Here is a 14125-nt window from a genome sequence, read left to right on the forward strand (position 1 = left end):
TTCATTTAGAAGTTTTTATTAGAGATTCATCCAGACTCTCATAAAGACTCTCCAGATGGTTTTCGTTGGTTTCTGTATATTTTAGATTAAAGCTCTTCAAGGTTCGTCTAGTTTGTTGCTAGAACAGAAAGTGACAGATGAGCTAAATGAAGTTAAATTAGATGAAATAAATCCGGGCTGATCAGTGGGGGGGACCTGAGAGCCGGATCAGGATCAGGATCAGGATCAGGATCAGGATCAGGATCAGGATCAGACTGGAAGAGTTCTTAAAACAGAACAAAACAACTTGGATCAACGTGTTTTTACTGTTTGACCTCCTGATCTGAATGAAGACAGAAACAGAAACATCCCATAATAAACACTCACAGATTTACACAGCAGGACCTTCAAAAGTCTTCATATCAACCAATAATAAAACTGAATTGGAGTTTACGTTCTTCTCCAAAACGTCCTTAAATCCCCTCGAACATATATTTCTACAATAACATAATATCTCCTCCTCAGTCTGATCTATGTAGTAACATGTTGGAGACTCTGCAGCTCCTCTCGGCTTTACGGAGCTTTATAGTGAGTTTCAGCTCGTTGTTTATCTGTTCTGCTTCACTCTCAGCGTCTCATAACGTCATTTTCAGAGAGGAAAAGCTGTAAAAAGTCACTGAACACGACCTGCTAACAGACACAGTTAGCTGTAGACTAGCTGGTGAACATAGTTAAAGAGAGTCAGATATTTCCCTCAGGAGCTGCTAGAGAGCAGAAACAGCTAAAAGAGAAACACGACTCCACATGAATGTTGCTCCGTAAATAATCAGCTGTTTGCTAACAAGTTCAACATGTCAGCTTAAAGCTGATAATGTGACAGTGTTGTGTTCATTTTGACTGATATTGAACTTAATCTCACAGCGGCTGAGAGCTGAATTATCATCATAAACACAGAGACACACACAGGATGATAAACTGTGCAGTCAGTCATGAAACGAGACAAACAAACAGCAGCTAAGCCGGCAGTAATGTGAACACAAAGACTTTATGTAACAGAGAGAGAAAGGCAGGGACTGAACTGAGAGGAGCATTATATTATTCCTCATGTTTCATTTTCTGATCAGCACAAAATTATATAATTGATGAAAGATAAAGCTCTCTGATGTTCCTGTAATGTCCCAGAATCCCTCAAATAGTCCGATCTGAAGCTCAGCACAGTGAGCTGAGGAGAGGCACTGCAGGACAACATTCACACACTGCTAACAGCTAACAGCTAACAGCTAACAGCTAACTGCTAACAGCTGATCAACACTCACTAGTTCACTGCTAACAGAGCTGGAGAGTGAATGACACTCAGTTTTGTGTATAAAATAACCAACAAACTGTCGGCAGATTGTCTCATTTGGAGGCGTCTCGTCTTCGTCCTCTGTGTTCGTCTGACTCCAGACCTTCACATCAACATGTGGTCCCTTAAAAATCAGAACAATAATTAAGTTAAAGGGTTCATATTCTTCTTTTAGAGGTTTTCTGTTATTTATATCCTGTTCAGATGTTGGATGTTAAACACGGTCAAAGTTCCAAAACTTGAGGTGAATGTTTGCAGAAATGCTGCCTGCAAGACAAAACTCAGGGCTTCAGGGCTGTGGGTTGCTAAGGTAGTTGCTACGGTGGTTGCTAAGGTGGTTGCTAAGGCTGTTGCTAAGGTGGTTGCTAAGGTGGTTGCTGAGGTGTTCGCTCAGGTGGTTGCTAAGGTGGTTGCTAAGGTGGTTGCTAAGGTGTTTCCATGTGTTGTTCAGCTCCAACATGTTCGGATGGATTTGAGAAGTTGACATTTGGAGTAAAGAAGGAGAAGAAATGAAATCCTGCTACTATAGTTTGTTTACGTAGCCGGAGGAAGCTTCCTGAAGCTGACCAATCAGAACAGAGTGGGCTCATCAGGAGGCGGGCCTTAAAGAGACAGGAGCTAAAACGGCCTGTTTCAGACAGAGGCTGAACTGAGGGGCTGCATAAAGGACCAGTAGAAGATCAATAAGGAGTTTTTATTCCAGTAGAGCCCCAGAATATAAATATAGAGCTGCAAATGTGCAGAATATGAGTCCTTTAAGGAGAAGCATCAGTCAATCCACTTTGAAATTAAAGAAAAAAGATGTTTCTCGTAACTTGAGATCTTAAATCTTTTAATCTAAACGTTCAGGTTGTTTCAGATGGAAACAAACATGAATGTAGAAAACAGACTGTTAATCCCTTGTTTTGTTCCTGGAACTATTTGATTGAAATAAAAAACTATTTATCTTCTTCTTCTATCATCTTTAAAGGCTTTCAAAGGTCAAAGGTTCAGATGTTGGAAGTTTTGTCAGTTTTCTGTCATAAATCAGAAACAAACACTATTAATGAACAGTGTTGTTGCAGGTTTCATTATAAATCTGACCTAACGTCATGTTTAACATGACAGGTGATTGTCATAGTTACCCATGTTTACCTGAGCAGGTCAGCAGGGAGGAGAGCAGGCTGCAGCTTAGATTTGTTTCAAGGTTTTTTTTGTTTAGTTTTGTCTGTTTCATTAATACTTTTGTTAATAAAAACAGTTTTAACATCCCTTTAAAAGTTCCCGGAGCCAAATGACATCATCTGGGCTCCATACGGGGCGACAGTAACGTCCAGCATGTTGGACTCTTAGAAAACAAGAAGACGGATCAATAAGATCAATAACAGCAGAACGAGGTTTTTATGTGACGATGCGGCTCCGGGCAGGACGACGAGGAGGTCGTTAGCTGCAGCCGTTACCATGGTTACAGATTACTACATCCAGTCTGTTGTGTTGTGAACAGATGGAGACGAACTGAACTCACACTTTACTCATCTTTAAACTGTGTGTGTGTGTGTGTGTGTGTGTGTGTGTGTGTGTGTGTGTGTGTGTACTTCTATCTTTGTGTGAACCAGTTACAGTTCATGGTTTATTATTTTTGGGGCTTTGAAAGGTGTCTGATGATCTTTAAGGAAAACACACACGCACACACACACACAGACACACACACACACACACAGACACACACACACACTCACAGTCAGAATACAGTAACCTGCAAATAACACTTGATATCCTATTGTTATTTAAAATGGTCATATGTTGATATTAATGTGGTCATATGTTGATATTAATGAGGTCATATATTGATATTAATGAGGTCATATGTTGATAGTAATGTGGTCATATGTTGATATTAATGAGGTCATATGTTGATATTAATGAGGTCATATGTTGATATTAATGAGGTCATATGTTGATATTAATGAGGTCATATGTTGATATTAATGTGGTCATATGTTGATATTAATGTGGTCATATGTTGATATTAATGTGGTCATATGTTGATATTAATGTGGTCATATGTTGATATTAATGTGGTCATATGTTGATATTAATGAGGTCATATGTTGATATTAATGTGGTAATAACCTGATAATAACGAGGTAATAATGGTTACCTGGTTAATTAGCAGATAAACATGCTGAAATTCTTCCTCATGTTCCAAACATTGACTGTTGTTTTAAGGAAACTCTGTAACGCTGTGATTTGTTGCCTGGAAACACAAAATGACTCAAAACGAGTAATTAAGAGTCTAAATACTCGACACTGTGTTTGCAGTTTCCATGTTGTCTGCTGTTCACTGACCGACTGTTTCCTCCCGCAGACTCCCAGACTGAACACCTCTCCTCCTATCAGCTGACTGTCCCTCGACCAATAGGAGGCCGGCTGAGGAGGGACGTACACGGCGAGCCGCCCAGTCAGGTACTGAGGTTTGGACTTCTGTCGTGTCTGTTTCTAGTTTCTCTCTTTTCCCTCCATCTGAGTGCCCTCCTCTCTCTCTCTCTCTCTCTCTCTCTCTCTGCGCTGTGTGACCTCTGACCTCAGGAAGTGCAAAGTCAGCACAGGATCAGCTGACCAGTCAGGTCCACTTCCTGTCTGTGTGACCTCACTCGACCCTCGCTGTGTCAGCAGCAGATTATCTCTCCTCACTGAGTCCACAACTGTTTGAACATGAAAAAAGAAAAAGATGCTTCCAGTGTATATTAATAGTGAGATGATGATGATGATGATGATGATGATGATGATGACGATGATGATAATGATACTAACAGACCTCAGATTAAACCAACCAGCTTCCATTCAAAAAGCCTCAACTTCTCTCTAAATAGAGTCAACATATAAATGATAAAAACATTTTAAAATACACAAACAGAAAACTGCTCGTTATAACTTCCTAAATGTATTTATTATTATTGCTCCGTTGATAAGATGTTTAGACTTACAGCAGCTGATGATGTCTGCTGTCTGGTCGTTTGATTGACAGCTGTGATTGACAGCTGTGATTGACAGCTGGCTCACCTGCTGCTCTTCCCGCCTTCAGGACTCACACTGAGTCCGACTGTTGTCGGTCTCGTTGTCGTTGTTCAACTGATGTAATATTGTATTGAACAGTTTTATCTTCACACAATGAACAGCAGCCTGATTGATTCATGGTGGAAGGAAAGTGTTGTTATTGAAGTATTGACCAGATCAGATTATGTGTTCGTCATCTTGTCATATTAACTGGATTTACATGATTCTTCTGTTTACATCGTTATCTACTGATTTGATATAATAATAATAAACAAATAAATCATATATATATAAAGGGTAGAGATATAAAGGTATATTTTCAGGACACTTGTTTGATATCCCATCATAATCTGATTGATAAGTGACATGTTGTTGACTGTATGGACTGTAAATAGAAGTTATGATCTGGACAGTTTAGAATAAGTCTGAATAAGGTGAAGAGTTGTTGGTGATGATGGTAGATGAGCTTCAGCTACTATTTCAGTAAAAACTGTACATCATCACGTGTGCATTATGGGAAAGGACTCATACTTTAATGGAACTTAACTTTAATAAAAATAAAGATCAATCAGTGTGGTCTTTATATTTGATGAGAGACTCGATCCTCCTGAGGCGTGATGAGACCAGAGATGTTTTTGTTGCTCCGTCTTCCTCTTTGTGGGACTAACTTGACTTCATCCTGGGGCTAACTGGGCTAACTGGGCCCTGCTCCAGAGCCTAGTTAGCCCAGAGTTTGCAGGGTTATTCCCTGATTATTATTCCAGATTTCATCTTCAATTCTCTCCACTATAAGGCAGAGTAGCAGCAGTGGATAGCTCCTTGTGTTAGCCAACAGTTAGCTTGTTGTAGCAGCCTGAAGGACTCTTTATACATCCATGGAAGGACTGTTAAGGACTGTTGTTAAGCTAATGGGAGAAATTATCTGGACTGTGCAGTGCAGCAGCAGCAGGACGCTGCCGGGGAGGCTGGAGAGAGAAGCAACTGGAGAAACAACCAGGAGAGTTAGCTTGTTTGTCATTAATGCTAATGATATCAGACTGGTTAACCAGCAGCCACAAAGTTCTGTTAACTAACAAACAAGATGACAAATGGATGTTATGACATGAATACTTCATCTCCATGATAGAAAGAAGAAGACATCAGATAACGTGAGTCAGATACAGCTTCTCTCTCTCTCTGTCTCTTTGGTCGCTAATTTCATCTCTGATGGTTAAATGTCTCTGTGTGGCTGTTGTGTGAATTTATCTCCTTAACAAGAATGCAGCAGAGATATATACAAATATAATGTGCTGTAGGTAGTTTGCTTGTTGAAGTTACAGTGAGCTGTCTTTTTAATTTAGTGGTTGTTCAGTCACCTGTTGATGATGTGTGATTAGTGAATGAGTGCAGGAGGTCTGGCTGTTTGCTTCTGACAGTTTCTTTAGTTGGTTTTTAAGCTGAGCCATATATTGAGTAATAAGCTTAAAGTAACTAGAATAACAAGTGTTAACTAGTGGTGTAACGGATTGTAGTTGATCCGTGATCCGTATGGATCACCCCCCCCCCCCCACGGTTCAGCAGGCATATGAACTGCAGATTAATTGCAAAATTTAATGTCTCATTTAAAACAAAGTAAACAAACTGCTGTAAGTACAAGTCATGGACAGACAGCGTGTCGCTAACAGGGATTTTGAAGAGCAACGATCAAACCAGCATCTAACGGGTTGAAGTGACATCTGAGTTGTTTACCTGCTGTTTGATGTGCTGCAGCTGAGCAGCTAATTAGCATCTAGCTGCTAACTGACGTTAGCGGTGAATGTTTGTTATCATCAAGTTTTGATGATGTGGACAGAGGCTGTTTCATTCACTGTTTAAAAGAGGAAGGTTTCATGCCTCATATTGCAATAACTGAGCATTGAATATTTTATATATTTTATTTTATTTTATTTAAACATTGGACATCTTAAATGTTGTTTTCATTTAAGACCATGAGCAAAAGTTCCTTGCTATTTCTGGCTGTAAATGTGTTACAGAATAAATAGAAAACAAAGTTTTATTTGTCTCTCCCTTTTTTTTCGCTGATCCTAATAATGATCTGATCCGTGACTCAAATCCGTGATACGATCTGAACCGTGAGTTTTGTGATCCGTTGCACCCCTAGTGTTAACATGTCAGCTTTGTAGACCATATTTTATATGTCGTGCACATAGATCAGAGTGTGTAAGTCATGTATTTGATACATGCATTAATACTTTCTGATGTGAACCTACACTTTTAAATCTGTGAATGTTTTTAGTGTTCAGTCTTTCTAGTATTCAGCACTGATCTGTTCCTGTATCACATTATAAGCTTTGTGCTACTTTATATATTTCTGTATACTAAGAAAATACACAGGAAACACAAGTAAATCATGTGATATGTTTTTGTCTGTTTTTGATGAGATCATAAATCTGTTGTCACAATAGAACAATACTATAAATTTGAATTTAACTTTGTTGGTAAAATGACACATTTGATCCAGTCCATGGCTAAAATGAGCTCTTCTTTGTTTAGATGCTAAATGTCTTTAAAGAAGCAGCCTTTACACCACTAAAGCAAATTGTTTTATTGGCATATAAAATTGCCCCCTCTGATTTCATCAGGTGGGACAATGATATAGTTTGATGCGGTTTGTTGGTTTTCCTCCCCAATTTTTTGAGTCACCAGCCGCCACTGGTTCAGGTCAAAGGTCAAACTCAGCCACATCTCAGTTTTCACTTTTTGCTTGTTTAAAAACTCTTGTGAGATTTTGCAGCGTGTTTGGATCTTGAGACTGAAACATCGTCTCCTCGTGCAGCTCCGTGTTTGACAGTCGGCACCGTGCAGCCACGTGGTCCCGGTCTGGTCCACAGTAAACATGCTGGACTCCATCTGATCCCAACTCAGTGACTTTAGTTTCATCTGAAGAAAGAACGCGCCGCCAGCGTTCATCAGGCTGCTTTTGTGAGCAGTAGTTTTCTTCTTGGACGTCGTCTGCAGCTTCCATCCTCCTTCACCTGCTGACCTGCTGCAGCTGTGTGATGATGATCTTGTGCCTTCATCTTGTTCAGGCAGTTTCTCACCGTGTGGAGCCTTGTTGCTTTAGACTCAAGCCAACATTGAGGAAGCTGTGATGTTCAGAAGATATTGAATATTGAAGAAGATTTCATATCTCTACTGTTACACTGTACTACACACACAGCAGAGAGGACGATTGTGTCCTCCACTGACATCACTTTTCCCACCCTTCCTCCCTCCCACACACACACACTCACACACACACTCACACTCACACACACACACACACACACACACACACACACACACACACACACACACGCTCACACTCACACACTCACACACACACACACACACACACACACACACACACACACACACACACACGCTCACACTCACACACTCACACACACACACACACACACACACGCTCACACTCACACACTCACACACACACACACACACACACACACACACACACACACACACACGCTCACACTCACACACTCACACACACACACACACACACACACACGCTCACACACACACACACACACACACACACACACACACACTCACACACACACACACTCACACACACACACACACACACACACACACACTCTCACACAAACACTCACACACACAAAGTGTGAAAGAGAGAGAGAGACAGAGAGAGAGAGAGAGAGAAAGAGAGAGAGAGACAGAGAGAGAGAGAGAGAGAGAGAGAGAGAGAGAGAGAGAGACAGAGAGAGAGAGAGAGAGAGAGACAGAGAGAGAGAGAGAGAGAGAGACAGAGAGAGAGAGAGAGAGAAAGAGAGAGAGACAGAGAGAGAGAGAGAGACAGAGAGAGAGAGAGAGAGAAAGAGAGAGAGACAGAGAGAGAGAGAGAGAGAGAGAGAGAGAGAGAGAAAGAGAGAGAGACAGAGAGAGAGAGAGAGAGAGAGAGTGGGCGCTAAAATGTTCAGCATGTTGATGTTGTGACATCATCACATCACAATGTTACTGAGTTTACAGCAGCTGATAATAATGTAAATCCTGATGTCACATGACAACCTGTACAAGTACACACTGATACACATGATGTCATAAATAATAATACCAAACCACTACTTTTACTGCAATACTTTAACTACATCAAGCTCATAATACTTATGTACTTTCACTGCAATACTTTAACTACATCAAGCTCATAATACTTATGTACTTTTACTGCAATACTTTAACTACATCAAGCTCATAATACTTATGTACTTTTACTGCAATACTTTAACTACATCAAGCTCATAATACTTATGTACTTTTACTGCAATACTTTAACTACATCAAGCTCATAATACTTATGTACTTTTACTGCAATACTTTAACTACATCAGGCTCATAATACTTATGTACTTTTACTGCAGTAAAGTATCGGAGTACTTCTTCCACCGCTGGTCACATGTTTGATCAGGTGGAAACTCAGTCAGGCGTCTTCCTGTGCAGACAGGAAGTTAGAAGACAAAACAACGCAGTCAGAGAACATTCTCGTTGAAATGCATTCTGGGTAGTGTTTTATTTTAAAGCTCTTTTAATTTGATACTAATTTCCGGAGTAATTTGCAGCTATTTAACAGTTAACAGAGAGGAAGCTGCAGTTTGGTACAAATTATAAGAAAAACAGAGAAAAAGCTCCTGATGATATTTGGGTTTATATGAAGGTTTTCATTTGTACAAATGAGACTCTTGTCAGTTTTCAGTGTGAAGTTTTCTGTCAAACTATTTTTCAGCATATTAGTTTTTTTCAATAATTTCCTAAAAGTATGAGCTGTGTAACTGATCATTCTGAGTTTATGCTGTATTTGAATTAAAACTACACTGAAAAACAATGAATATCTGTCAGTTAAAGACATGTGAAGTGTGTAATGTTCCTGTTTGTATCAAACAGCATCATCGTCCCAGTAAAACGTCCTCAACATTCACTGTAAACAGCTGCAGGTTGATAATTAACCTGTGAATGACTCCACTAACGAACCGTCTCTGTCTCCGTCTGCAGGTCTCATATATGATCAGCGTGGACGGACGTGATCATGTGGTTCACCTGGAGAGAAACCAGTAAGTTGTGATTGGAAGCTGTATTGATTACTGGGCTGAGGGTGTCATGTTGTTATCTGTAGACACTCACTGACATTTACAACTGTTCAGTGGGGAAGAAAAGAGAAAGTGCAAAGAATTATGGGAGTTTTGACCCTGATGTATGGAAGCCTATAGGGGACTTTATTAAAATGATCATGTAAACTTGTAGTTCCACTATAGCTTTATGATTTCACACATGTGGGATATATATATATGTTCATAAACATTTACAACTTCTACCATCGACTGAGTGTAAATATGGAGGACATGATGGCTCCCAACTGGATACGGCGTCGGAGGCGGGGCCTGTTGATTCTATTAAAGTTGCTCAGTGGTGCATGAAGCCAAAAAAGCCACTTCCTGAAAACATACTGTGCACGCCATACGGAGCACGCTCACCAGAGACCGAGACCACTGACTTCCTGTTTAGTCCTCTGGTTAACTTGAAATGGAGATAAAACGATTCAATCCTGACTTTACAGATGTGATCGGACCAAATGGAGCAAGTTCTGACAGTGAAACGAGTCGTTTCGCAGGTTGTGATGCTCAAAAAAAATGTATCCGCTGATTTACAGACGTCTCTTTCATGATGTGAGTCTGAGGGTGACGTTGTAATTACACAGTTTGGCCACTATGTCTACTATGAATTGGCTTTAAAGCCCGACGCCGTTCCTGTATCCAGTTCTCTTTATACAACCATGACGGCATCTGGATCGCCCCCTGGTGGCCGCTGCAGTATAGGTCACAAGCCCCGCCCCCTCCTGATGAGTTAGTTTTTAATTATTCATTTGACGATTTAAAAAGGGGGCGTGACGTCATGATTGACAGCTGTGACAGACGCTCTCAAACCTCCGTCAGACAGCGGGGGGGGGCTGAGGGGGCGTGTCCCGCGGACCGTCATCCCGCCTCCAATAAAAATGCAGATTGTAATATTGCATTATATTTTTAATTTTTACTCAAATAAAATAGATATGTGAGAAATGATGATGCTATTGTTGAATTACATTTTCATTTTCAAGTTATCATTTTAATAAAGTCCCTTATAGGCTTCCATACTGTTGGCTGATCTATAGTTAATAATTAATGTTAGTGTGCAGGATGAAGAATTAAGACACGTTATTATCTGGTCTGATGACATCATGTCGGACGCTGCTGATTGGACAATCGGATCCATCAGTGAATGATAAAGAAAACACAGCTGATAATCTTGTTTTTACTGTTTGACATTTAATTCTCTGAAGGACGTTTATCTGTTTAAACGTCAGAGACAGTGAGTTCAGCTGAGTGTTACAGGATCAGAGTGTTTCCTGTTTCAGAAGGTTCTGATGTGATTCATGTTGACAGAAGAAGAAGAAACTCTCAGATTGTTGTATCTCCTCTCTGACGGTGTTCACGTCGACCTTGCTGATATTCAGCGGACTGATCAGCTTCTCTTTCTAAAGCAGGAGGCTCCGTGACGACCTCCTGCTGCTCCTGGATGAAGCTTTTTACAGTTCGTCCAGGTTAATCTGGTTAATCTTCGTTAAAGCCGTCTGTCCTCACTAAAACTGCTCATTTCTCACCTCAAAGGGAGTTTTTCCAAAACGTTCTCCTGAGAGGATAAATCCTGGAGTTTCAGTGTGTACGAGAGAAACAAATGTATTTATAAGCTGCGATCAGATAAATGTTTTATACTCGTTGTCTGACAACGGAAACAGAAAAGTGTGTAAATGAGTGAACTAAATGTATGTTGTGTTGTTTAGATGTTTTATGAAAACAACCATTTTCAGTAAAAACATCACCTTATAATTAGAGCTGCAACTAACGATTATTTTCATTATCAATTAATCTGACAATTATTTTATCGATTAATTGTTTGATCTGTAAAATGTTTTTAAAAGGTGACAGTGATGTCTTCAGTTTACTAACAGTCTTAAATGTTAGATATTTAATTTACTTTCATATATGACAAAGAAAGACACATTTCAGAAGCTGGAACATTCAAATTTTGGGCACTTTTGCTTGAAAATTGAAGAAACGATTAATTATTAACCAAAAAGTTGTTGATTAATTTTTTGTCGATCTACTGATCAATCATTCAACTAAATGTTACTTATAAGTTTGATGGTTTAGTTTGGACGTCTTGTTTAAAACCTGATCAGAACAGTAAGTTTGTGTTTCTAGCGTTGTGGTGACATAGTGACGCCTCTCAGGGCTGACTGGTGAATTACTGTAGCTGGAGAGCTAACTGCTGGCATGCTAACCAGCCAGGAACATGCTAACCAGCCAGGAACATGCTAATCAACCGGGAACACGCTAACCAGCCAGGAGTGTGCTAGCCCGCCAGGAACATGCAAGCCCACCAGGAACATGCTAACCAGCCAGGAACATGCTAGCCAGTCAAGAACATGCTAATCAACCGGGAACACGCTAACCAGCCAGGAGTGTGCTAGCCCGTCAGGAACATGCTAATCAACCAGGAACATGCTAGCCAGCCAGGAACATGCTAATCAACCAGGAACATGCTAACCAGCCAGGAACATGCTAACCAGCCAGGAACATGCTAATCAACCAGGAACATGCTAATCAACCAGGAACATGCTAATCAACCAGGAACATGCTAACCAGCCAGGAACATGCTAACCAGCCAGGAACATGCTAATCAACCAGGAACATGCTAATCAACCAGGAACATGCTAACCAGCCAGGAACATGCTAACCAGCCAGGAACATGCTAACCAGCCAGGAACATGCTAACCAGCCAGGAACATGCTAGCATCGGCCTTCACAATCATGGTCACAATAGCTCTCCGACAGTGTTCCCAACTTAACAACTTTCTTGCTAGATTTGGTGACTTTTAACATCTTTTAAATCCACACAGTCATTTAAAAGTTTATATTTTATACTCCGACACAGATTTACAGTTTGTATGTGACACCTGCCGGCTGCTGCTGCTGGTCCATTAATAAAAAATCAATAAAAACACATGATGTTGTTTTCAGACTGCTGCTTCCTGCAGACTTCACTGTGTTCTCCTACAGTCAGAACGGATCCCTGCTGACATCCAGACCACCTGTCCAGGTAACACACACACACACACACACACAATCACACAGCAGGTTACCACATAAATATACTATGTTCATTATATATTTAACCATGTAAATGCAGGAAATAACATTAACATAGTTTCATTTGATTTATTTAAGGCACCTTGATGATTTTTATCTTTCACTGTAAACCAGAGCAGATAAACATGTTGTCTGACGTCTCCGCTTCACTGAGCCTGTTTAGTTTATTGAAACAAGATTTTTCCCAGCAAGAGGCATGATGGGAGTTTCCTGTGTGTGTGTGTGTGTGTGTGTGTGTGTGTGTGTGTGTGTGTGTAGTAATTGCGTTGATATTTCCTGTCTGCTGACCTGCTGCACTCTTCCCCTCTCTCTCTCTCTCTCTCTGTCTGTGTGTCTGCAGTGTCTGACAGATATTTGATATTTGATCAATCATTAATGATTGACAGCCTGTCGTTGCTGCTCGCGGTGCGTCTCATATTCAAACCACTTCATCAGCGTCATGTGACCAAAATACATAAACAAACAACTAACTGTGATTATCATAAAAACTGTTAATGTAAGAAAACAATTGTACGATTATATTATAGATTATGTCCTGTGTAATGTTATAAATAAATGTTATATACATGTAAATAAAGTAATAATAATATAAAATACTACTGTAATTATTATTGTTTATTATGTTGAAATGAAAGTTTAGAGAAACAGCAATAAACCGTTTCTAGAAAGTGACGACACACACACACACACACACACACACAGACACACACACACACACACACACACACACACACACACACACACACACACACACAGACACACACACACACACACACACACACACACACAGACACACACACACACAGACACTCACACACACACACACAGGAAGTGTGCTTTATAAGCTCCTCTGGGAGCGATACAGGAAGTATTTTAACTGTGTGTGTGTGTGTGTGTGTGAGTGTGTAGTCATCAAAGGTGTGTAACTTTGTGTGTCAGCTGTGATGTGGTCATGTCTGTGTAAACGGAGGAAACGTCTTTATTGCTTTTTAATCTGCTACAAACTAACTAAGTACATTTACTCAAGTACTGTATTTCAGTACAGTTTTGAGGTATTTGTACTTTACTTGAGTATTTCCATGTGATGCTACTTTCTACATTTCAGAGGGAAATATTGTACTTTCTACTCCACTACATTTATTTGACAGCTTTAGTTTTAGCTTTTAAAATACAACACATAGTTAAAGATGAAACCAGTGAGCTTTTACTGTAGGAGGATTTTTCATGCAGGCTTTTACTTGTAATGGAGTATTTTTACATTGCTGTATTAGTCATTTTACTGCAATAAAGTGTCTGAGTTCTTCTTCCACTGCTGTCAATAGTAAATATAATAGAACAGCCTGCTGCCCCCTGCTGGTGGCCGTGTGACACTGCAACAGTCTGTAGAACTGAACCAACCGCTGTGTCTGTTGCAGAATCACTGTCACTATCAGGGCTTCGTTCAGGACATGGAGGGTTCCTCTGTCGCCATGAGCATCTGCAACGGCCTCAGGTAACACACACACACACACACACACACACACAC

The 14125-nt window shown here is 40.2% G+C and overlaps 1 protein-coding gene across 2 annotated transcripts in view; it reads left to right on the forward strand.

Moving 5' to 3' along the window:
- adam9a (ADAM metallopeptidase domain 9a) overlaps window positions 1-14125 on the forward strand; it is a 54068-nt gene that overhangs the window by 10368 nt on the left and 29575 nt on the right. For both annotated transcript variants that reach the window (XM_067574781.1, XM_067574790.1), the window contains exons 2-5: window positions 3672-3769; window positions 9410-9468; window positions 12472-12550; window positions 14016-14092. In XM_067574781.1, coding sequence (XP_067430882.1) covers window positions 3672-3769; window positions 9410-9468; window positions 12472-12550; window positions 14016-14092 — 313 coding nt within the window. The remainder of the gene's footprint in view (window positions 1-3671; window positions 3770-9409; window positions 9469-12471; window positions 12551-14015; window positions 14093-14125) is intronic.

This window comes from Thunnus thynnus, chromosome 2, assembly GCF_963924715.1.
Source record: "Thunnus thynnus chromosome 2, fThuThy2.1, whole genome shotgun sequence".
NCBI classification, from domain to species: domain Eukaryota; kingdom Metazoa; phylum Chordata; class Actinopteri; order Scombriformes; family Scombridae; genus Thunnus; species Thunnus thynnus.